Source organism: Amblyomma maculatum, chromosome 2 (genome assembly GCF_055883805.1).
Source record: "Amblyomma maculatum isolate TAMU_Amacu chromosome 2, ASM5588380v1, whole genome shotgun sequence".
Lineage (NCBI taxonomy): Eukaryota > Metazoa > Arthropoda > Arachnida > Ixodida > Ixodidae > Amblyomma > Amblyomma maculatum.
In genome coordinates, this window is record NC_139345.1 from 128,318,360 (window position 1) to 128,344,670 (window position 26,311).

General features: G+C 45.5%; 1 protein-coding gene across 1 annotated transcript in view; it reads right to left on the bottom strand.

Annotated features, from left to right (window-relative positions):
* LOC146199795 (uncharacterized) overlaps nt 1-26,311 on the bottom strand; it is a 98,280-nt gene that overhangs the window by 44,694 nt on the left and 27,275 nt on the right. The window contains exons 22-31 of the mRNA XM_084592199.1: nt 19,056-19,128; nt 17,795-17,899; nt 16,809-16,967; nt 12,762-12,896; nt 11,143-11,227; nt 7,725-7,810; nt 6,246-6,308; nt 2,497-2,589; nt 861-920; nt 16-107 (exon numbers count right to left, since the gene is read on the bottom strand). Coding sequence (XP_084448325.1) covers nt 16-107; nt 861-920; nt 2,497-2,589; nt 6,246-6,308; nt 7,725-7,810; nt 11,143-11,227; nt 12,762-12,896; nt 16,809-16,967; nt 17,795-17,899; nt 19,056-19,128 — 951 coding nt within the window. The remainder of the gene's footprint in view (nt 1-15; nt 108-860; nt 921-2,496; nt 2,590-6,245; nt 6,309-7,724; nt 7,811-11,142; nt 11,228-12,761; nt 12,897-16,808; nt 16,968-17,794; nt 17,900-19,055; nt 19,129-26,311) is intronic.

Below are 26,311 nucleotides of genomic sequence, written 5' to 3' on the forward strand. Positions count from 1 at the left end.
ATAATAGTAACCTACCTTTGAATAAATGATAGCTTGAATGGAAGTTTTGAAACGTCCCAAGCAGCAAATTCCGATTTCTTCTCAACTTGTGGAGCACTTGCAGCGGCCTGCGGGAAGGAACAAGTTTACGTTTACGCTTTTTCTTAGAGCCATTTGAAATAACACGTAGTAAAATGAACCCAACAGATGTTACACAGGCGCAAATTGCCTAGGGTGCTACACCGACCGAGACGTTGTCGACCACTGGGAGTCCCTATCAAGCAGTGCATAATTGTTATTTAGGTAACATACTTTGTGTCTAGCAGTTTTATGGCACTAGCTATTAATACGAAGGTTCCTGGGCAACACGTGTTTGTCTTGTTGCCGTCCTGATACTAGTAACAGGCAAAATATTTTGTAAAGCCTAATATTGCTAGAAACAAATCCACAGAGGCGCACCCGAAGGGCGTTCAACTCGCGTACACGCTGCATCTTTTTCTGAGCAGCTGTTTGCATTACAGCAAATTTTTATTTTTCGCATTACAAGTTGTGTAATTGTCATTCAAGTGTGCGGCTTTTGCGTAAGTTTGTTGTGAGTACCTATGGTCTTCTTTCTTATTTTTCGCGCCACGAAAGGGAAAATAGTATGGCCACGAGCTATTTATGTACCTCAAGTACATGCTAAGCGAAAATACATTTTAGTCAACTCTTCAATTCTATGTTCTTTTCTTGCGACCTCTCTAGGTAAAACGCAACTAGAAAGTGTCATGCAAGTCTTCTGCCTGGAGGGCTGGGAAGGTTTGTTTTTTTACCTCTGAATAGCGGTTTAACGTTTTCCCAGTGCTGTTTATTTCTAAGAAAAAAACATTCGCACAAATTACCTTTAACGATTTCACCAGTGACGAAGGATCCAAGCACCACGGTTTCGTGTACACATCGAACTGGAAGAAAAGACATAAATAAGAGCGAGTTGGCACTTTTAGGATTTACCAATTTTTAAGGGCAAAGCAAAATGTAATAGGTCTACAGACCAATGATGATCGTATGCTTGGTCGATTCTAGATTTTATATCACCAAGTATACAACAGAACTCTTGTAAAGAGCTTTCGTTGCAAAGGTATGGATTCATTCCGTCATTAACGTATCTGACGTTTCAATGATCCTTGTCGTACAATGAATAGCAGTGTCTGCTTTTCGTTTGCATAACAATGTCGTTGTTTAGTATGCCAAAATATTTAGCTTGCGTGTACCCGTCTCGCAAAAAAAGTGCCAAGTTTGTTTTTCGTCGTTATTCAAGAATTGTTAAAAATGCAAAAACTGTGACATTGTAATTTGGAATATTTTCTCACCAATGTAACACTGCGCGCCATGCCATACAGTGAACGGCTTGCGCCTTAGCCACTTAATGAAAGCGTTCTTACCTGGAAAATGCTACTGAGCACAAAACAAAGACAATAAACAAGCCATATAGCAACTCTGTCGTATTTCGTTGCCTTCATGTTCTAAATCACTCCAGTCACGAGAACTTTATAAAGCACCTGAGATTTTTTCTCTACAGTTGTGAAATTTTTAAAGCGTACCTAATTTTCATTGCAAGGTTGTTTTAAGTTTTTTTTTTCTCCATTTTCTGTAGCTGTGATGCCCGGGAAAAAAGAACCACTTGGCGCTGTTTCAGCAAACATGCACGAAAAGAACCCACACCTCCAAACTTTTAGGAAACAGTGTCCGAAAGCTAATGTCAAGAAGTCACATTTGGAGGCCTCATGAAGAAAGCTTAAATGAAGTGGTACATTTAGGTATGCGCGAACCAAACGATATGGCAGGCTCTATTAGTTCAGTCGTACCAATTAAAAATAAAATTCGTTCCGATTAAACTCATACCGATTAAAAGCACATGAGTCAGGTTTCGACTTCGAGCAAAATTCGCACTCACCTTTCTCTCACGCTACTGCAACGCCCTTGACACCAACCTAAACCATATGAAAGATATCCTCTCCATGCAGCCGCTCCATATTTTACCACTAGAAACATATCAACACACCTGCAACCGGGCCAGTTGTCAGCTATAATCATCACCAGCCGGACTATAGCCGCTGCAGGGCGAGGACTTCTCCTATATTTCTCCAATTTATTCGGTTCTGTGTTAGCGACATTACCTTGACCGCTGTAAGCTTCTTAGCCTCATCCGCCCACCTGACTTTGCCGCCCCCTGCTACTCTTTCCTTCCCTTGGAATCCAATTTGTTACCTTTAGACACCATCAGTCATCCTCTTTTTGCATTGCCTGTTCTGTCCATGCGAATTGTCAACTATATGGAAGGGTTTTTTGTGCGAGCTACATATGGCTGATAGAAATAACTACGGGGGGATAACATACAGGAAAGCGAATGGCTCTCTTAATACAGAGACACAATGAACACAGTGAAAATGCAGCGACTCTGGAAGCAACTTGGGCGCCTCAAGCCAAGCCTCTCCGCTGCTAGCAGTATACCGTAGTAACCAAGCAATGCAGTAATACCTCTTTCACTGCTCGATGACCATGCTTCTTGATGAACTCCCGAAACTTTTCGCCACACTCGTTTTCTACTTTTGACAGCCACTCAGAAGCCTCCTGCGCACAAGCAAAATATGTACAAATTAAGAAATCATTTTGTCTCTAAACTTCCGAGATTTGGTCTAATTAACTCTTCATTGCATACCATTCTGCAGAAAAGCCAAGAATATTTACATGCTTCGCTTTCCATCTACGTATTTTTTATGATTCAAAAATAAGGGCGTCATGCATTATGGACAGTTTATTTCGGGAACCAAAGTTTGTTCATATTGACGAGGCGCTAATATAATGTAGTATTGTAAAAAATTGCGCCGTTAGCGCTTACTTTTTCCCTTAACTTACAGAATACAGAATTTTCTTTTTCAACTATTCGCAAACATTTACGAGAGATATATCAGTCTGTGTGGTCTAAGCAGTGGGCTTTAAAACAAGGAGGTCATTATGTATCAATAGAACTAAATGAATACGCACTTAACAAAAATTACCACTGGCGTCTATTTTAATTTTAAAACGGAAATATAATATGGCAAAATTCAATAACATCGACATCAGTGATGAGCCGCACTTATAAATTTTCTCATTCGGCAGTGTGGTTTCAAAGACTAAACTTCGAAAATAAGCACCTAAAGTTCCCTGTGTTGACTCTCCGTCATTGCATATTCCGAAACTTGAGTCTATTGCATTCCTGGTATAGATACAGACGCAGTTAATAGTTTTCGTAATGAAAAAGCTAACATGACTTTCGGGACATTACTACGCATAGGTCCAAATTACATAATTATCCATTGGGAAAAGCTACCCTAATAAGCTAAATAAATATTTCTGGCATCCGATAATTCGTAACACACTGCAATAAGAAAGTTTAAAACTGCGGACGTAATATTGCCTTTATTATCAACGGTCACAAAACTAATAAGTGAATTTGTTTACTTGAATTGTAAGCATCAAGATATATTACATACACGACGCCCGCCTTGCTGTAAACACCACCTGCACCTGCACACTTTTTGAAATACAAGCACGTAAACGGTTATAAAGATCACCCCTATACCGCTCCTCTAATTATTAAAAATTAGCGACGCCAGCAGCGCCAGGTAATTTTCACGGAACTGCATTTCCGTACAGCTACAACTTGTGCCCCGATATATATGGTCTGGCGGTCACCTTTTTCTTCCCCCTTTCGTACTGAACCCAGTAAGGTCAATTCCTTTTTCTTACTTTGCCGCCATTTTTCTTGACAGAGGCAGTTTCCAAAAAACATATTAACTGCTCGGTTCAGGTGTGTCTAGCAGAGTGGGTTTTTTTTTCTTGGAGTTTCTACACTTGACCACGGGAACAGGCATGCGCATCAGTCATTAAATGCTTCCATTGTGAAATGAAACGCCTCCATACAGAGATAACTCTTAACTGGTCATTCTTTATGCCAATGCACAATTTTTCTTTTTCAAAACACTTGGACCACTAAAGAGCAATAAGCCAAAACCCTTTGTCTGAAACGCCGCTGATTCCTGCCTTACTGAGTCTGCTTCTGTATGCTGTGGGGTGCTGCGTTCGAGGAACGCCAAATGAAAAACACAGCATGGACGCTTGATTCGGACGTCCGGTGGAGTCAGCTTCATATATGCATGCATCGCCAAGTGCATTGCCTTCGGTTATGACCAGACGTGACGTCATGGTTGGATGTGACATTATGATGACGTCACATGCAGTTATTCAACTGTGCAGAGCAGTCCTCTGTTTCTGCAGCGTCACTACCATCCTGGTCTCTTGCGATGATATTTACAGCCACATCTGCCTCAGCACACTTCTAACCGTTGGTGCGGTTGAAATTGAAACTAAAAATTGCAGAAATGGAAGTGGTGGTAGCAAATTTGCAGCACGAGGAACTGAGGGGTGCCGAGACGAGAGGCCGCACCCTGACAAAGAAGTTGTGCTTCAATTAATCTATAGGTGTAATAAATTCTGTAATCTCTAATTAGAGTAGATGGTACTGGTTAATTGGAAGATGAGTGGAAATTGCAAGAGAAAGCAGAAAAAGAAAACAACCTTTTCATAAGTTTACCTACGGGATCGCACGTCAAACTTTATGTCGAAAGAGGCCTTTATTGTTGCAGCGTCGCCTATATATAAAGCTCGGCTCACGGGACCGAAGAAGACGATCCAATGAAAGACGAAGAGACACTTGCTGACATAATCTACAGAGCAGAAACCGAAACGGACCAGAATAGTGAGACACACGATGTAACAAAGCTGTCATCCCATTGGAGGTTCCCGATTAGGCCTCATCTGTCTCATGCGGATTCCTGCGAGTGTAGTGCGGCCCATGGCCTGATCTCTCACGCAGCTTTTACCAGCGCACTCGAAGTATCAGCATCTCTAACATGCACGCTGATTTACAAGCGAGATTTTTGTTACATTTCCATTACAGCAGTGTGTTTTTGGCAATGGTTCAGTGGAGCTTAATTCTGAACACCGTTTGAGTGTGATTCTGAACCAAAGGACGCTTTTTATTTATTTTTTTTCTTGAATACCATTCAGACGGAAATTTACTTTCTGGTGGTAGTTCCTTCCGCCGTGGGTCGCGGTACTAGTTTCGGTGAAAACTTCATTAAGATTTATGGCAAAGGTCGCCGAACATCAAAGCCAGAAATCATCGTCATCACCATCCGGACTCTACCCACTGCTGGGCAACGACCTCTCCCATGTTAATCCAAAATAACCCTATCCTCTCCTAGCTGCATCCACCTGATCCCTTCGAGCTTCTTGGCATCATTGCCCACCTGACTTTCTATGCCCCCTACTACGTTTTCCTTTCCTACTTCCCTTGTGATTCAATTTTCTGTCATTAGCGGCCATTGATGAACTCTTCACATAATATGTCCTGCCCATTTCATTCTGATTTCCCCTAGAATGCCATTAACTCAAGTTATTTCTCTTATCCACTCTGCACGCTTCCCACCTCCTAACTTTACACCTATCATTTTTTGTTCCATAGTTATCTGCTTTGTCCTCAACCGAACTAAAACCATTTTCATTAGCCTCCATGTTTCGTCCCATACGTGATTATAATTAAGATGCAACTGTTATATATTTTCCTCTTGAGCGACACCGGTAAGCTGCTTGTCACAACCTGCGAGAACTTGCGAAATGCGCTTCATATCCGAACCTTATTATCCTAGCTATTTCTCTTTCCTAGACTATATCTGCTGTTACTACCTTTCCTAAGTAAACATATTCGCCTTTCACTTCCAGTGCTTCAGCTATTGTAACGTCTGCTCCTTCCGGAGGTTGCGGAACATTACCTAGGTCTTCGTCATATTAATTCCATATTCCTGTCTAGGCCATCAATTATTATTCGCGAATCATCTCCTGATTTACTGAGCAAGACAATGACATAGCCGAATCGGAGAATACTTAGGTATTTTACATCAACCCGTATCCCTAACTACAAATTTCTAAATACTTCCTCGAAGCAAGCTGTGAATAGTACAGGGGAATGCATGTCCCCCTGTCTAAGGCTTTCCTTATAGGAATTTTATACCTTTCTTTATGCAGAACTATGGTTGCTGTGCAGCCACGATAAATATCTTCTATTGCTTCCCCATACGGCTCACTTTCACCCTGATTTCGCAGTAGTTCGCCAGCCAAAAATATTTAACCATTCACAATATCATTCAGCATTCACCATTCACCGTTCAACACCATTCACTCACCTCTACGGTCATGTTGAGGAAGCGCTCCTTCTCCGGGGATTCCCTGAGAGTTGCGCCCAACTCCTGCACGGAAAACGGGAGTTAGTGCATACAATACAAACCCTTATCAGCTCACACTGCCTGCATGCACGGCTATATTTCTTACGTCTTGAATTGATCGCGGGCTTCCATAAAACAATGGCACAATCCTTCGATACGGGAGGTGGTTAGTGAACATATATTTTTTGCGGGTTGAGGACCTATTAATAATCTTTCTTCAGTATGTAGTAGCATGGCTCCTATACCAACTACAGCCGGTATATATCTACTATAACAACTATAGCAACTATATACCAACTATATATCAACTATGCAATGACGTCTAGGTGGAGGCCATTTCGTTGTGCATGTAGGACGCAGGACACAATCGGGTTATCACCACCTGTTCTAGTTAGGAATGCTAACCCTGTGTGCTGTATGTCAGAATAGTGCTCGTGCCTTCGTATGACCAACTGGGATACTTTAAATGTCAGCACGGATTCTGCCGGCACTGCTTATGATTAACACTATTACGTGAGTCCTTCGTCTTAAAGTTTCTATAAGCATTGCGGATTGTTTTCAATCATAAAATTTCATTACGATGAACATTTGTAGCTGAGAAACTCTGTGAATCGAACGATCTGCATTTAAGACAAAATTTCGTACAGCAGGAATTCTAGGCGCTCCAACTAGGTATTGTCAGTGCTATTATTGGCGTACTCATGCCGTATCTTAGACATTTTGAAATTTATAGAGATTACAGTAGGAAACAATTGACAGGGAGTTCAAGATGTTCCCACCCTCTGGGTCCCGAAGGAGATAGCTTGAAATTCAGTGAAGGCCGTCAAACGGAAGCAGAGTTTATATTTTAATATTACAGCAAAAGGCGTCTTGGATAGTTGTGTCCAGAAAAGCCCGTGTCACATTTAAAATATCGACGCTTGGATAACATGCAGCTATCCTATGCATCTTTATGCAACAGAGTATGCTCACGTGGTTCAATCATGGTGCTGTGCACAGAAAAACCGTTTTAGCAATATGCAAGACGGCAAGCCAACCTTTTCAATCAATAAAACGCGCATTCTTTTCCTTCAATAATTGTTTCCAAGGTGGCGACTGAAAAATTCCATGGAATAGTTTTCTATCCCTGCTTTTGTTTTTGCAGCCCTTCAATATCAACATATACTAATGCTGCGCTCTAAAATAAAAAAACAATTAAAATGTTCTTGTTACTTTAAACCATGGTGTTTTGAGTGCTTTATGGCACAAATATTGTGCACTTTACCGTAAAAATACGTGGACAAACGCCACCTGCATATCTTTCGCGACTTCGAGGAATTTGTATCTCATAAATTGAAACATATATCACACATGTTCCCTAGAATGAGAGGACTTCTTTGGTATTACAATACGTCAATCATTTTCCTTCCTAAAAGAAAGGCTTCGCATTTAGTGTTTCACCTGAATCATTCGGGGCACGTTGGCACTTTCGACGTCTCCACCAAGAAGAATCTTGGACAACTCACTGAATATTTCACCGTTCAGCCCTGCAAAAAATACACACAGGAGGTTTAGATGTAAGCCTGCTTAAAAATTGCTGTTATCACAAAATCAGTGCAATGTGTGCAGGCATGGATCCAAGTCCAAAACAATGCCATAAATGCTGGAACGCACCAAGTAGGGCGCTTACTGGCTCAAATCTTGAATCTGATATTGAAACTGGCGCCCTTCCACGGGAAATGTGTGTGTGTGTGTGTGTGTGTGTGTGTGTGTGTGTGTGTGTGTGTGTGTGTGTGTGTGTGTGTGTGTGTGTGTGTGTGTGTGTGTGTGTGCGTGTGCGTGTGCGTGTGCGTGTGCGTGTGTGTGTGTGTGTGTGTGTGTGTGTGTGTGTGTGTGTGTGTGTGTGTGTGTGTGTGTGTGTGTGTGTGTGTGTGTGTGTGTGTGTGTGTGTGTGTGTGTGTGTGTGTGTGTGTGTGTGTGTGTGTGTGTGTGTGTGTGTGTGTGTGAGAGAGAGATCCTGGCTAGCAAAGTGACAATGGGTCTTACATCGACATTTTCGCAGTGAAAGAGTGATTGTGATAGCTATACTCCTCTAAACGTTTAGAAGTCGGGAATGGAGAATTAACAGACCTGCGTGTGTGGTCACAAAATCATCCTGATAGACTGCCTTGGCAATACACACATTCCTTGCTCCATGGGACACACGCATAAATTGAAGGATTATTGAGGTTGCTAAAGTGGAGGCGTTGCGAGGCGAATAGACTGCCAAATTTAGGTTGTGCTTTTTTTGCGATTCGACTAGTTTCGATGGCATTAGCTTTCACTGAGTACAAAAATGCACGCAGAGTTCAGCTTTCGCACTTCGAGTACTCAAGAATCCTAGAGTCAATTAGCGTCTGAAGTGAAAAGAAAAGTGAACTTTATAGCGATACTGTTGTCTTCAAAATACGCTTTATCGATGCCCGGTTTATACCTCGACAATAAAGTACAGTGCACAGTAAATTAGATAACTAACGAACGGGAAATACTTGTGGTAGTTTATAGATATAATCCTACGTACTTCATGCGCGCTTACTTGTTAGCCTTCAGCATTCTTGTTCACCATTTCAATCGAGATGAAAGCCTTATGTGGCTCAGATGACGCAAAATCTGAAGTCCGAAGTTTTCCGAAAAATGTGCTCACAAAAATTAAGAAGCGTTCAGCGATGCTGAACCGAATATCGAGCGAAAGCATTAGCTTTGGTGACCGAGAGTTTATTTTTTTTTCTTCTTCTTCTTCTTCTTTCTTCTTTTTCTCCTTCTTCGTCTTCTCCTTCTTCTTCTGCTTCGCCTTCTTTTTCTTCTTCATCTTCTTCCGACGTCACACCACCTGTTAGGCGCAGCACCGGAACGGACACGGACACAGCACGCAGCGACGAGCGGTTAGACCTGGCGTAGTATTGCTTTCGCAGTAAAAAGTACTCAAAATCACGTGATCAAGTGACTAACAAAATAAGGGTTAATAAATCATGTCCATGCCAGGAATCGAACCATGCCGCTGCCAAGCGCACTAATCTCTGATCTACACTGGCTTCCTTACAACAAGTTCATATTTCTACTTGATGTACGATCGCCATAGGGCGAGGATAGAATAGAAGGCAGGGGCGCCAGAGAGGAGCAGGAAACTGTCAGTAGGGGCGCGGTAGTATACCACCATGCTCACAGCGTACTCGCCCGCCTTACATAGGGCGCCGGGTGGGCTCAGAGCTTCATTTCACATTGCACTGTATGGCGACACTCTAGACCCCGCTAGCGGGCAAGGAAGACAAAGAAAGTACGGCACGGCGGAAGAAGTTATAGCAGCTTGAAATGCCGCAATCGTAACCGACGTAGCGAAGTGGATGTGAAAGATAGATGCTGTGGTGTTTGAAGTGTGTACTGGTAGGAGGAGGAAAAAACATTTATTTACAATAAAATTATTTGGGAAAGGGAGGTGCGTATGTTTGTGGAGCTGAGTGGCAGAATCTATTCCGGAACGCCATTGGCTGCAGCTGCTGCCCGAGCTCTCTGGACCAGGGCATGTTGGGCCTCCAGGTCCGAGCTTAACAGGGCCGCCTCCCTGCCCTCCCTATTTGGCTGTTTTAGAAGTTTTATTTCTGTATTTTGCTGACAGGCCCACACCATGTGGTATAGGTGAGCATACTGTTCGCAGAATTTGCACCAACCCGTGAATGCCGAGTCCACGTGTTTCAGTATGGCGGAATTTAGAAAACACCCGGCTTGGAGCCGTCTAAGGTAGCAAGATTTTCATGTCCCATAGTGTAAATGAAAAATGTAAAATTCGAATGAAGCATTCGCATTCACGTTTTAGAATGTTCAAAGCATCCTGAATCATTTTAATACGTATAAAATAATTTGCGCATGCCAGGAACACACGAGCTATTTCTTCGAAGGACAAATAAATGCGTCTTTTCAACGACAGTATCATACCAAGCGAAATACGCTCGAGAAATTGTTTCTTAGCTTCCTAAAGATGGTACAACAGTTTCAAATAATAGACGAGAATTTCCAGGATGCTATGAACGCTGTCATTAAACTACCGTAGATATTCCTGTATAAAACAAAAGACAATGGTCCGTTCTTTAGAAAATCAAATAAATGAACTCGTGCCTCGAGTGACCTTAGCAAACTTTATGCACATCACGTGGGCTCCTGTATTATATGATCAGTATCATGCAGAAAAATTAAGGAGTAGTTTCATATTTTGCTGTTCTCTTTGCGCTTGTATGCACAGCGGTCAATGTACAGAATTAAGACTCTATTCTCGTTATGTAAAGCTTTTAGGGTCGAAAACTGCGCATTTTAAAGCTAATTTAAGCCCTCAGTTTTCTCTCAGAAATACACCAGTGCATGGTTCACTAAAATATCTGTGTTTTGCCCTATAATGAAAAGATATAGTGAATTTCAAACTCCCAGGCAACAGTCCCAATATTTGTTTTACTTCAATTAACTTCAAAATATGTCGTCAACCTGAGAATAAGGCATACTTCATGAATTTAGGTCATTTGAACAGCACTGAAGTATAATAGCGCTCTGTACTTAGCGTAAAACTGACACCGAAAGACCTGCATCGTATCCTTGTCTTTTGATGTCAGTTTTGTGTTAAATTCAGCGCCGCTAGTTAAATAATATGGAAAACCAACTAGCCACCTTTGCATCGCTCCAGAGTTGAAAAACTGCTAGAAATAAAGAAACGAAGGACGAAGTATATCTATGTGTAGCTGAGTACAAGTATTGCTGCTACCATAAAATAAAATGAAATAAGTGGGCAATTTGAACAATCACAGAAGAACCCCCCACGCTGCTTCACAAAAATAACGAGAACAGCAGTCACACAAACCTCCATTCGCGCTTCCAAGAATCTGCAGAATAATGAGGTTGTAGAGCGAGGAGCACGCAAATGACTTCAATAAATGCACGATAGGCTGTGAAAGAAAGAAGAAAAGAAAAGACACATGATAAATAAACATTGAATGCAGATGATGGCTCTGACAAATATAAGCAAAGTTTGCTCTCTAAGGCTTCCTCTTCCTCGTTTAAGCAATTGTTTTTTTACAATTAAAATTTATTTCTCTGCACATGTAGCAGATACAACATTCTAACTTGTTTTTTCTTTAATTGGCTTGATGCAGTCTTTCCATCCAAATGTTTACTTTTTGTCGCAAACCACAGCACTGCTTCTAAGGTCACTGAGGTCATTTAAGGACACTTTCGCTCATTTGTGCCGTAAATACACTGCGAAAATATATTTTTGAATAATACATTAATACAAATCCGCAGACAGTAAGCAGCGATCCTCAATAACACTTCTATATTTACTTGCTGGATGACTGAACGCTGTTGAAGACTACACTGTAAACATTTACCACAAAGGCCTGCTTCGAATCAGACAGGGTACATGTCCTCTGAGTGCTGGAGCAGAATTCAGTGCGAACGGTTTCATGAGTCTAGCCTCAGAAGAGGTCACGGGTGCCTCATAGGAATGTAGTCAGTTGCTGTGTGATCATCATTTGTTTTTAGTGAAGAGAGTGATATTTCTCCTACCACCGGTGCTGCTCATTATAGCATTCATGGTTCACTGGTTTCGCGGTAAAGGCACTCAAGCGAGCGTGGAGGTCGGAGGTAGGTGATAGCAGGTCATCGTTTCCGTGAACCCACAGTATTTTACAGCTTGTAAGAGCCGATTCGAGCTCTATTTGGATACAAAAAGAGCCCCAAGCGTCACATTAGCGAATTTGATACTGTAGTACATATGTACAGTGTCTAATTCGCTAAATTTACGCATGTGGTGTCTACCGAGTCGGCAAAAATGTACAGAAACTTTTGTCCAGTTAATACACTTCCTGTACGATTTCAGACAGTGAACGTGCCTTGTCGACAGAAATTTCTGTGCGACACCTAAGCTTTATTCTGCTATAACAGAAAAGTACTACAGAACGGCAGACTGGAGAAAAGTACCACAAAAACTACATATCTACAGAAATGTATTACTGAAAACCTACTAAACTACAGAAAGTAGCTAGCACACAAAATCATCACGTTAATACTGAAGTACTGAATATTTTACACGATTCTGTTGATTTTGTTCAACTCGGTAGAATAGACACATGTTACACTTTCAGCTCATCTCAAACATGCTTCCTAATCAAAAATGGTGTAGTATCATTGTGAGGCCATTGGGTCTTTACTACAGTAAAGACATTATGAAAGCGGACAAACAAATTTGGTGTTCTAAATGGAAAACCGGGAGACAATAATGTTTGCTGAATCATAAAGCTTGCTCTTTCATGCAGATTATGGGCAATATTACAGCACACATTTATAAAGAGAATCTATTACAAAGCATTACACTAGAGTATTTACTCTGCTTCATGGGTTTTGTAATCTAAATGATTAATTTATAACTCTTCAATCATTTTCCACATTAGTATTTAAACCCCTGTGTTAGTCTTGCCATACCTCACGAAGGTGCGGCAGACTTCGTCCAATGTAGTCGTATATCTCCGCTGCAGTCATCTCTTCATTCACTGACAGCTTGAGATCCGCAGCTTTAGCTGCAGTCTTTTCCAAGCCATGTTGGACAGTAAGCATCATCTGTTTGAAACCAATGAAAAAAGCAGAAAAATCAAAATAAACACGGGGCCCGATTCCGTCGCGGTTTCAAAATTCGCGATGTTTCGAATTAGAATTGTGTCGTACGCATAAATATTTCCTTAATGGGGCATGCTGCGTCACAGTTAGGTTTGAGATGTAGGTTCATGCATGAATAAACCACGTGCGTGCGTGCAGTCTGTGTGTGTGTGTGTGTGTGTGTGTGTGTGTGTGTGTGTGTGTGTGTGTGTGTGTGTGTGTGTGTGTGTGTGTGTGTGTGTGTGTGTGTGTGTGTGTGTGTGTGTGTGTGTGTGTGTGTGTGTGTGTGTGTGTGTGTGTGTGTGTGTGTGTGTGTGTGTGTGTGTGTGTGTGTGTGTGTGTGTGTGTGTGTGTGTGTGTGTGTGTGTGTGTGTGTGTGTGTGTGTGTGTGTGTGTGTGTGTGTGTGTGTGTGTGTGTGTGTGTGTGTGTGTGTGTGTGTGTGTGTGTGTGTGTGTGTGTGTGTGTGTGTGTGTGTGTGTGTGTGTGTGTGTGTGTGTGTGTGTGTGTGTGTGTGTGTGTGTGTGTGTGTGTGTGTGTGTGTGTGTGTGTGTGTGTGTGTGTGTGTGTGTGTGTGTGTGTGTGTGTGTGTGTGTGTGTGTGTGTGTGTGTGTGTGTGTGCGCGTGTGTGTGTGTGTGTGTGTGTGTGTGTGTGTGTGTGTGTGTGTGTGTGCGCGTGTGTGTGTGTGTGTGTGTGTGTGTGTGTGTGTGTGTGTGTGTGTGTGTGTGTGTGTGTGTGTGTGTGTGTGTGTGTGTGTGTGTGTGTGTGTGTGTGTGTGTGTGTGTGTGTGTGTGCGTGCGTGCGTGCGTGCGTGCGTGCGTGCGTGCGTGCGTGCGCATCAGAGATCCCCTGCCACACTCTACTGTAAGAAAGCTACAGTAGGCTAGTCAATGGCGCATTTTGGATGTGTCGGTAGTCACTACTGCGCATGCGCTGTAAACATGGCAAATATTTGCTTCGAGCCACAGAAGGGAAGAAGGAGAATAATAAGGGAAGAGCAAGGAGGGAGGAGAAGCCGGCAAAATGGAGCAACGAGATTCGGAACGCGGCAAGAAGAAGAAGACGGGAAAAAAAAAAAAAAGAGAACAGCGAGAAGAAGAAGAAGAAGAAGCGGGTCAAATGGAGCAAGGCGTATCGCAAGACACCTAGATTACGCGCTGAATCGCCTATCACGCCATACGGTTTGCAGCCAGCGCATGTGCAACAAGTACGTTCGAGTCGGACTTTGTGAATAATCCGTTCGGTAGCTTTCGTTACGTATATCCAGGCTTAACCGAGTAGAGCCGCCATCAGTTCTCTTTTTCACAACACTCGCTGTAAAAGGAGCGTGATCGCAAAGCAATGAGTAGGTCTTTCCACATAACCGAGGAAACCTGTAATCCGTCCCGGTTATGCCACCCAAAGTCATATCCTGCCCATCAAGAAGCTGTTCTTTAATGAAATATTGTTAGTTGATTGGTCAGCCTCCCTGAATATATTTTTTATTTGAAGACTTGTCATGTGGCATACACTGAGGTTGTCTTTTAGCTTAAAATAGGTGTTCTTCAAGAATAAGAATAAAATAATTATCTTCAAAAAACCGGAGTAAGCTCTGGCTCTTACTATCGCCCATTAGCCACAAATGTAGATCTTCCTTCTCTTTAACCGACAGTCCAACGTCCTGTAGCCGTCTTATTCTTGACTGCTGCATTCCTGGGCATGTCCATAAAAGATGGCGAAGATAAATCTCGGCAGCGGGCCTTGGACGCTTAGGGCATGTGCTCTGCACTGCATTCTCTTCAGAGCTCTATCGACACGTCACAGACAAAGTAAGGGGCCACCCCAGCCCTAATCCTTGTAAGGGCACCTCTCCCACTCTCGTTAGGTTGGGAGGGAGGGGGTAAGTGCACGGGGGAATAAGGCTGCATGCACTTTACCTTACAACAGATGCCAAAATTGGCAAAACAGAGCGAGGATCGAATGAGAGGCTTGTGTATGAGGCACTCGTGTTTGGGCCTTGGTGTGTAAGGCTATTTTTTTTTATATTCGTTCGCAATATTTATTATATTCAGCGAAAACATTCACTGAATATAATCTGCTTGCTCAAACATATAATCAGTGCCAAAGCCAATCTATTAAAGCAGATAATTAAAGGAACATTTTAGGACTGTTAGACATCCGTGAACAGATTTAAACACTAATAACCGAGCCTTTATTTGGTTTATAAGCTCACTGCCTGAATTGTTTATTTTGGTGCCGTTAGTATTGCTGAAAGTTAGTATTTCGTTTTCAGTAACTAGGTGAAGCGAAAGGAAAGGTGACCAACGGACACCTTTCACTCAAAACAACACTGCTTCGGCAGTGCTCGTGGCTTCCTGCGCCCCCCCCCCCCTCTCCCCGCCAAAAAAAAAGACATCCCAACAGGATACTCTAATGTATCACTGAATTATTATGGTAAGTCTATCATCGCTAAATGAACGACTAGCTTTTTTATTTTTTTTTCATCGTCGATTGGGACCACGGTTGGAAGGCGTCGCCGTCTCTGTCGGCGTAAGACAATGTAGAGGACGCGCGAAGCAAGCGCCACGAGCTCTTCGCCGCTCGCTCGTCGGAACCCCGACACGCCCCGCCGGACAGGGTGCGGGCCTGAGTAAGTCCAGCAAGTACAAACACCGTAGAGGCTCTTTCTTTCTCTCTCTGGCTGCACACTTGCGCACTCTCCTCTCTCACGTTTCTTTCGATTTGTGAATGAATTTCGAGACACCAAGGACCACCTGCGGGTAGGAAGGTGAAAACGGCAGCGCACGATAGTTGTTGCGCGTTGCCTGTATAACTAGTATAAAAGAGTCTCAGCTGGTTGTTTCTGTAGAATGAAGACGAAACCGCTGGAGGTGTTTTGTCTGCCGCTGCTGCTAAAGGAGCTGCACGAGCAGGAGGTAAGCGCTGACTCTCAGAGGACCCTGCTATTCCTGCCGCCGAGAGGACCATGCCATTTGCAGCGCAATCAAATTTCGCATTAGGGAATATCGTAATAGGTCAAAATTATAATAAATTGTGTATCAATAAACATAGCGCCAAAGTCGAAGAGGAAAGGAACAACGATATACACGAGCTCTGACAGGAGTTTATATATATATATATATATATATATAGAGAGAGAGAGAGAGAGAGAGTCAGCAGGGGCAACATCTCGCTTGTGCGGAAAGCAGAAGACTCAGGGGCTGGCGAAGATATAAAGGATCCGTTTGGGGGAAAGCGATCGACGGATTCCAGGCACAAAAATCATCAAGCTATCTATCATTTCGGCTTCTATAATTACGCATGACAGATTGTTTAAGTGAATCTTGTTTTTCAAAGCCATCTATCTACCGCACCCAAAAAGAACTTTTATATAACGAATTCCACAAAGGTCACCTCAATCCTTTTCCCACGGACTGTTAACTGGCCTTTGAAAGTCTCCGGAAGACAGGGTCTGACGGCCACATCACGAAGCCAACGATAAGAGGCCCATTGATCGTCGGACAAATACCTTTTTTTTTTTTTTTTGCTGGGGGGGGGGGGGGGGGGATAAAGTTTTTCACCATTACCTTTATATATAGATCCGCGCCTACGTCTTCCCCTTTCCGCACATGCGGGATGTTGTCCGTGTTTATCTTATATATGCATACGGAGGATGGATATATGTCAGCATTTGTATGTATTGTCGTTCCATTTCCTGTTTTCTCGTCTTTCACGCGCTGCTCATTTCTGTCGAGCTACTCTTACTTGCCCACACAACCACGTTGGTGTACCAACCTAGTTAAAAATGCAGTTCAAATCGGAAACTAATTCCTGCTTTAGATCTAATCGCATCCTTTGTTGTTGCTCCCTGGAGGGCTCCAGAATAACATGAACTCACTTTTACAGTCAGGTACATCTGCAAGGGAAGCATCTTTTTGTCGACTAGTCGACTCCGCTTGACGCCAGCTGCCAGCTCTTCACTGGCATCCCGTCCCATGATGCTGTACATCAGAGACTTGTCCATAGCAGTGGCGTCCGCGCCGTGTTTGCGGTGGCCCTGTGAACAGAACAAAGATGAGCGCAACGGCGTGTCATGGTGCGCCGGAATAGCCATCATTAGTGGGCGAAGGCCTGCATAGTGTCGGCAGGAAGAGTAATAAAACAGTCCACATGACACATGTTGCTCCTATAATGATATCTCTATTAAAAATTTGCTTCATATTGCAGCCTTCTAAAAAACACCACAAATTATGTACACATTTATGTATGTCCCACATTCGCTTCTATCATATCGGACTGAGACCTCCTGAGGGCTAAAAACATTTTTTCCACAGTTCTCTTCTTCATTTGTGAAAGAAAACAAAGGCTTAACGCAACTCACATATCATATGAAAAACGGCCGGAAGCTAGGACAGAGTTTGCGTGCGGACTAGTTGGTTACAGTAATTAAATCACCGGTGTGGAAGTCGGCGTGGACAGAGGCTTCAACTATATGCAAGTGATAAAAGGCATCTAAAGAGTTCTGCTCTTCTATAGGTTTGAAGGTTGACTGATAGATGGTTAATCACCTGCCATCCTCCAGCATAAGTTTTCGATCTAGATAATGCCCCAGCAGATATATCGCTGATTAAACTCGACCTTCTACATTTCATTAGGTAACTAAAGTAATCACGTGAGCCGGAAAACAATATATTAGAGGCCAAGACCAATCCCTGCCCACAATGACGTCTCTTGGTACAGTTGGTTAAATTTTAAAAGGACCATCAAACGCTATTTGCCTAATTAACCTAGCAAACACTCATGTGCAATATGTATTTCTTTCCAATATTTGGCCACAATACCACATCTAACTTCAACTCCAAAAGTGTGAACATCACGACTTACATCAGAAAACCACATGAAATAGTTGTAGCGATGCACCGGCATCCACGGAGACACGTAATGCGTTCTGTCTGGACCGAAGGCAACCATCAGCCGCAAGGCAAAGTTCTGCAGAAAATTAAGATCACTATGTGCAATATAAGCAATAAATACGTTTTTAGGCATCCGACACTGATGCACTGAAGACAAGCAAAGTTATTGCAACAGTGTTCGAAATGACATTTCCACTAAGTGTCGGCGTCACTGTTACCGGCGATCATGTGTACACGGCAGGCTGAAAAGCCATTCACAGTTGTGTCCTGTGTTGCATCAAGACTGAGATGATTGTATGCCACTAAATTGCCCGCCTCGAATCACTAGTCAGGCGTCTGCTCGCTTCAATTTAATTTCCATTTTCACGTGTTCACATTGTTACTCCAAGGCACTGCTAGTGTAAACACAAGATGCCAACGTTGATATCCTTCTATCGCAGAACCGCAGCTGTAATTTATTTTCTTGCGCAGCGAATCTGTCGCTGGGAGTATTGACCTCCATCACCAGGCACTGACGTGCAGTCAGGATTTCACTGCGAAGCAGGATGACAAAAGGACGTCAACGTAATGAGCGCATTTCACTCGCGAGATGCACACACTACAAATTTATAATGCTGTGGAATGTTTTGTTCACCGAATGTCCTGTCTTGAAATAATACACCACTGTTCGCTTCATTCAATTAAAGGACAATCTATTCTCTTGATTTTAGATACTTGTGTTTATTTTCTCCGGATATATCGAAATTAGTTCAGCAAATGCTATTTTGTAATGGAATTATTTATGCATTTCTTTCTGAAAAACGAAATGTACTACGGGGCAATAACGTCACACAATCTCATCAAATCACGTAGTCTCTCATACGGTGCACATCATTATCATAAAATATCTTCAATAATTTTTGTTAATGTACAAAAACCTATGACATCTTACGCAATTATATGTTACTTGTTTGTGATTTTTTACGTGAATTGAGCGAGACTATGTGAGAAAATTTGAGGTTATTGCCTCATACAATTTTTTCAGTAGGGTTTAGCAGGTCGCTTGATGATTGTTTTTGTATGCTGTAACTACAATTCTCTTTGTAGGGATGTACCGAAGTTTCACTTGCAAGTTGAGAGGATATACATATCCAAGTATAAAATTCGAAATTTCACTTCCAAGCCTATACGAGTTAAACATAACTAAGCTTGAATAGTGAGTTTGAAAGAGCGACAAAAAGGCTAGAACGTACTTGGCAATAACCGTCCAAGGCGACGCGCATGTAGGTCAAGCTCAGAGGCGATGTTGCTCCAGGAAGTACCTCGCTGAAAAGAAAGGAGAGTGACATCGCTTATAAAGTCACTGAAAGTAATTAACTCAACAAGGTGAATTAAACAATTGCAGTAATGTGGATTGATTTGTACTCCAAATTCAAACAGGGACGTGTACATTTTGAGGGTTTAATTGGTTTGATTGCGAGGATGTGTTGCACCGTTTTACGAAAGCAAACTGTAAAGCATATACTGCGTATCATGAAAATGATCAAGCACTGGGCACTGCAATAAAGTAGGTGCTGCCCATACGAAAGCCGGGACAGAAAATTTACTCGCTTTTGCAATTCCTGCCATTCCGCGGAATACTACGTGACTTAGAACACTGCACTGGCTCGAGCCAGCCCAGGACCTGGCCCGACCCGGGGGCCTGGGCTGAAGACAAGCTGTTTCACCTTGCCTAGGCAGGGCTCGGGCCTAAAGTGGTGATCCTGGCCGGGCTTGACTTAAAGTTGGGGCCTGGATCGAGTTTGGGCCTGTTTAGTATAGTTCCGATGTCTTGCATTTGCTTCACTAATGCTGAGTAATGTGCGCTCAGGGTGTTATACTAACGACACAAATGAACTAAACCTATGGTGCATGCTATGAGAATAGTTAATGTTTATTGACTTATTTATTTACTGATTACCCCATGGCGAACGCTTAGTAGTTAAGGTACTCGAGTACTCAGCCGGGGTACCATAGTTTGATGCGGCCGCGCTGGCCACGTCCGATTGAGATAGAAAGCATGGCACCCGTTTACTGTGAGATGTCATTGCACGTTAAAGAAGCCCAGATTGATGGAAACGAGCTGGAGTCCTCTAATACGGCGTGGCTCATAGCCTGAGCTAACTTGGGACTTGCACAAGCCGTTCCCGTTATCGTCCGTGTTTAAAGTCGAGCAGTTCAGCCCTGAAATCAAGCGATAGAATTAAATAAAAAATTCCACATTGCAAGCTGCGACGACGGTTTAACATGTAGACATCCTGGGCCTTAAAATACGACATGAATAAAATATTTAGGGAAATCGAAGTAGTTTACTATGTGTGGGTGCTATCTTTTTCAAAAAGCTCTTGGAACTTCTGAGTTCCTTTTTGTTATGTGAGCGTTCAAAAAGTCCCCTGCGGAGCATGCATTTGTATCTCTTCCTTTTGAGTTCGTAATGTTTGGAAGCCTAATGACAGCAACTTAAACTATACTCTCCTCTTGCTCTTCATTTTGTAGTAGGATGCAATAGCGCACAGTGAGCAATTTACCTCATGCAGTACAGTGAGAACGGACTATATAGCTGGGCTTCATTCCGCCGACAGGGCCAGGTTCAGTAAAGTGATAACTTGGCGGGCCCGTACCATGTGCAAGCATGAAGCCGCGGACCTCTGCCGGAATGATTCTTTAGAATTCAGACTAAGGCAAAGCTCGACCCAAACTCTGGCCATAGATTGAGGGCTTAGATTGAAGAATGTGTGTCATGCACAGAACTCGGACAAATATTTGAGAAAATTCCTCAAGGTGGAGTAGATTTGTTATAAGGGATTAGTCATTCATTGTCATCTACCCCAAACGCAGCCCCGGAACAAGACGAATTTTTCTTCACCTACGAAGTTTCTGAGAAAGCTGAATAGCTTCCCTTTGTAGCCATATGGCGACACTTGGGGGGATGTCAAGGATGTCAATGAGTAATTACTTCGTTATTATAAATCTACTCCACTTTGATGGATTCCCACAAAACTATTTGAAGAACATCGCTCGCACTTCGTGTCATCGATCAATTAGCTCTCGTCCTACCATCTGATCTGCTCACCACCCTGGTTAGCTCCGTTGGTAGAGCAACTGCTCCGGAAAGGCGGTGATCCCAGGTTTGATCCCTGGAATAGGATTAATTTTCTTTTTTGCACTACGAAGTTTCTGAGAAAGCTGAATAGCTTTCCTTCGTAACCGTATGGCTGCGCTAGGGTGGATATCAATGAGTAATTGCTCTCCTATTATGCACAGAACTTCGATGTCATGCGTGCTGCAGCAGAGTCACTGCCACAAAGCAAACTGCTTCGTAAACATTGCTCCAAAGTTGATTTTAGAATTCCGCGTCGACTGCTTCTAGGATAGAATCAGCGTTTCAACTTACTAACACTGAGCTGTGATGCGTAAAGCTCCTCCACTGAACATATCGACTAGTCACATTAAACCGAAACAATGTCTTCATAAACGGTGTGCATGCTTTGTAGTTTTTGGCGTACACGAACGCATTTCGGAAAACTGCCGAGAGGCAGTGACCCGGACATTTTGGATACGAAGCCGCTGACTAGGGGGAATTCTAGCCCATGGCAGAACTTTTAAAGTATTTTAAAAGTTATTTTGCCATTATCTAGTACCTATTCAACTAAACGCTATGCGACGTATATTGTTACGGCGCGCGCCGAGGAGCGCTGCGCCAGAAAAAGAAGAGGCGCGGGACGAGCGCGAGACGAGCGCGCGGCGCCAGCGCGAGGGTGAGAGAATAAAAGAAGAGCGCCGGGCCAAGTGGTGTTTGCCTGGTATCCTCCGTTCTTCTGTGTCTATCTCTAGGCGGGCACAGCGTCCCACAAAATTTGGTGTCAGAAGTGGGGTCATGCCGCTCACCCGCTCCCAAAGTCAAGGACCCGACGTGCCAGCCGACAGGACTCTGCCACCAGGCGATGACGCCGACGACGCAGCGGCTGGCGCAGCTAGACATAGACGCTCGGAGGGGCTCGGTCCTTTGCAGCAGCTGCATGGCGGTATTGAGCGCCTCCTGGATATAGTTACTCAGCGGATGGACGCATGGGAGGCCCGTCTGACTGCCCAGGCTGTGGAGATGGAAGTTCTCCGGCGCGACTTCCGTCGCCTTGTTCTAGCCGAGCCGAACACAGGTCATGAGTCTAGGCGTCACCGCCACCGCTGCCTCCAGCCCTGCCGTCGCTGGGCCTGCTGTCGTAGCCGCCAATAACGTGCTCGGCGCGAGTAAATCATTGGACGTAGTGGAATTACCCACGTTTGACAGCATTATCTCGTTGGATGCTTACCGCATCCAACTGGAAGGTATTGTGACGGCGAGAGGCTGGGACGAGCGAATGAAGGCATGAATGCTCGTCTCCAAACTGAGAGGCCGCGCAACTGAGCTGCTGCAGAACGTGACGCCCGACCAGTTGGCTCTTACACCATCCTGGTGGGCCTCCTGTCCGACCACTACAGTGCTTCAGGTCAACCCCGTTTGCAGTACCACCGCCTGCGAGCCCGCTGTCAAGAGCCCGGGGAGACATACCAGGACTTCGCCGCCGCCATTGAGCGCCTGGTTCTGCAGTCGCTGCCGGGGGCACCTCAGAACGTCGTGGCCCTGGTCGGCACCGAGGCGTTTGTCGACGCCATCCGACTCCCTGAGGTGCAGCGCTTGGTCCGTTTTGGGCGTCCTGAGTCCGTCCGCGCCGCCATGGCGCTCGCCATCGAGGCGGAATTGACTTTGTTGGCCACGCGGGGGTCGCCACCGTCTGCCGCGCGCACCGTCTCGATGCAGACTCCTCGATTGTCAGTCCCTACAGTGGTCTCTAACCGACGAGGGCGTAACGCCACCCGCACGACCTGCTTCCGCTGCGGCCTGAGGGGGCACTACGCGAGGGGCTTTGCTAGCCTTCCGACGTCGGAAAACGATTTGGCGCAACTCAGGGGACACCGTTCCGTCCCCACACTCCTTCGTTCTCCTTGTCCCCTCCTTTCGTCGGCTTCGATAACAGCTGAAGCTCCCTACGTACTTGTCGACGCCGCTCTGCTTGACCGGCACGTAGAGGCCTTGGTCGACACCGGAGCGACTGTCAATAGGCTGGACAAATCGTTTATTGTTAACGAGCCCCACCGGCTTCTTCCAGCCGCCAAAACCCGGTTTTTAACGGCGCCCCGGTGGAGCAAGTCGGACGTGTCATCATCAATCTGACAGCGCTCGGACAGACTCTCTCCACCGAGTTTGTTGTAGCAGACAGCCCTATTTGGCCAGTGGTCCTCGGGTTCGGGTGGTGCCAGCAAGCCGAAGTCGTCCTTAATTTTACCACAACAGAACCACGGGCGAGCCGAACTCTGCGTAGGCCGCGTTGACTTAGCCGGATTTCCAGTCTCGGTGTCACCTTGTGGCAGTCCCTGGTGTCGGCGACCAAGCGTGCCTCAGAATCTGTGCGTTACCTCGCAACGAAGTGGCCACGTCGAGTCAAGCCGATCGACGTCACTACCGTGACTGTAGCGTCCGTCGTGACTCTGCCATCGGGTGCGGCAAGGTTGGTGCATGCCAAGCTTGACAGTCCGATCACAGGGGACGTGCTTTTGAACCCATCCGGTGTTCAGCTACCGCCCGCAAGATGACCTCCACTCGAAGCATTCTGCCTGTGCTCAAAGGAGAGGCCCACGTATCTATGCTTAACATCAGCCGCGCACCTCTCGTGCTGTCTCCTGGTACTGAATTGGATACAGCCTCAATCCTGAACTCCGGATCACCGGTTGCGTCTCTGCAACCTGAAGCAACGCCTCAGCACCCTCCAGCGCCGGCGGTCCTACCACGGAAAACATTAAACTTTGGCCCCACCCTCACCGACGCGGAGCTTGCCTCTCGCAAGGCCTTGCTGCTCGAACATCGCAGCTGCTTTGCTCTAAGCGCCGGTGAACTCGGGTGCACTTCCTGGGCCCAACACCGGATAAACACCGAAAACCGCGGGCCCATTCATCACCAACCTCGCCGTGTAGCGCCAGCCGAACGGAGAGTCATCTAGCAGCACGTATACGACATGCTTGACCAGGGTATAATTGCCCCGTCTTGTAGCCCTTGGTCCTCCCCTGTAGTCCTTGTGCGCAAGAAGGATGGAACACTCCGCTTCGGCGTTGATTTTTGCAAGTTAAATGCCATTACTCACCTCGGCGTGTACCCTCTTCCCCACCTCGACGATGCACTTGATCGCCTGAAGGGGGCCCGTTATTTTTCCACCCTAGATCTGCTCTCGGGCTACTGGCAGGTGCCTGTTCACCCCGATGATGCGGAACAGACGGCTTTCGTGACTCCCGACGGCCTTTACCAGTTCAACCGTATGCCCTTCGGTCTCTCGAATGCTCCAGCTACCTTTCAGCGGCTCATGGACCGCGTCTTAGGCAATATGTAGTGGACTATGGCGTTTGTCTACCTGGACGACGTAATTGTGTACGCGGCTACGTTTGAAGAACACCAAACGCGACTCAAACTCGTCTTCGAAGCCCTTACCTCTGCTGGGCTTCGCTTAAAACCAAAGAAATGTTTCTTCGGTTTTGCAGAGGTGACGTACTTGGGTCACGTTGTGAGCCGGCATGGCATCCGTCCCGACCCTGAAAAACTAAAAGCGCTTACGGCGTACGAAGCTCCCACCACCGCCAAGGAGCTCAAAAAGTATCCTTGGATCTGCTTCGTATTTCCGTCGTTTCATTCCGGGGTTTGCCAAGAGAAGCGCTCTGTTGACCGCCCTGCTGAAGAAGAATGCAGCATGGAGTTGGACGCAGGTTCAACAGCTCGCGTTCCTTGACGTCAAGCACGCCCTCCTCAAGCCTCCCACATTGGCCCACTACGACGAATCGGCCCCCATCGTCTTCCACATGGATGTCAGCCAATATGGGCTCGGCGCTGTCTTTCTGCAGGAAGACGAGTCTAGTGACCACAAAGTTCGAGCTTATGCCAGCCGCCAGCTTTCCGACGTAGAGCGCCGCCGCCACTCTTCGGAACTCGAGTGCCTCGCCGTTGTCTGGGCCGTCGAGAAGTTCCGTCCCTACCTGTACGGCCGTCATTTTACCATAGTCACGGACAATAGCGCTCTCACTTTGTTGAATATTCCGGGTGCCGCCTCCGCTACTGCAGTCTTCATGGCACGACATTTGGGCCATCCCACTGACAACGGGGGATGGACGTACACGGACTGGAATCACCCATTCTTCACCGCGGAGTACGGCTGTGTGCGCGTGTGTTGTGTGTGTGGTCGGTGGGTGGCGCGCGAGAGGGACGCTCGTGCACGTGCTCCCTTCAAGTGAGAGACTCAGTGTTTACGGGGCAGTGCGGTGCATAGTTCATGGAGACGCTCTCCGACCAGCGTTGTAGTGAGTGCAGTTTGGAGAATTAAAGTTCATGTTGTCGTTTTAAAAGTTCTCCCCAACGTCTTTGAATAACGAACACAATTGGCCGCAGTCTGCCAAACACTTCAATGCCAAAATTGCACGCTGGTCACTGCAACTTCAATAGTGCGATTTCACCATACTGCATCGGCGCGGTTCTTCCCATCAAGATGCCGATTTCCGCCACCCTTGTCCCGTGACGGCTTTGACGGATTTCAGGACTGCACAAATGCAAGATCCCGACATTGTGGCCATAGTCCAATCCCTTGGCACCACCGCGCAGGTCTCCGTAAACTGCGTCGGGTCTATCGAATTAAAGATAATCTCTTGTGTCATATGAGGCGGCTCCGTGGTCGACCACCGGTGTGGTTGCCAGTGGTGCCAGCAACACTTGGTTGCACGTCTTGCGCGGCCTACACGGCGCCCCCACAGCTGGTCACCTGGGTCGCGGCAAGACTTACGCACGAGTGTCGGAGGGATTTCGGTGGCCTAATATGTCCATAGACGTCAAGGAACACGTTGCGTCCTGCCAGACGTGCCAATACCGGAAATCGTCCACACGAATAACCAAGCCACCCCTGCAGGCTTTTTCGCCGCCGAGTTCACCTTTCTAACTGATTGGACTGGATCATTTGGGCCCATTCCCGAAGACGCCCGCCAGAAACAGGTATATTCTGGTTGCGATCGACTACTTTTCCAAGTGGATCGAAGCCCTGCCCGTTCAAGACGCTTCTTCCGCTCATGCCGTTTTGTTTGTGGAACAGCATCTCGTTCTTCGGCATGGTGTGCCCCGACGCCTCATCACGGACCGTGGGAGCTTCTTTATGTCCCATAAATTTGAGCGAGCCCTCCGCTCCTTCGGCATTGTGCATTGCACTACATCCGTCAATCATCTCCAGTGCAATAGCCTCGTGGAGCGTGTTAACCGCACCCTCACGGATATACTCGCCACCTATGTGGCTCCGTCCCACAGAAACTGGGATTGTTTTGTTTCTGCGGCAGCTTTTGCACTCAACACTGCGAGGCAAGATACAGCGCATGTCACGCCATTCTCAGTCGTCTATGGCAGAACACCCTC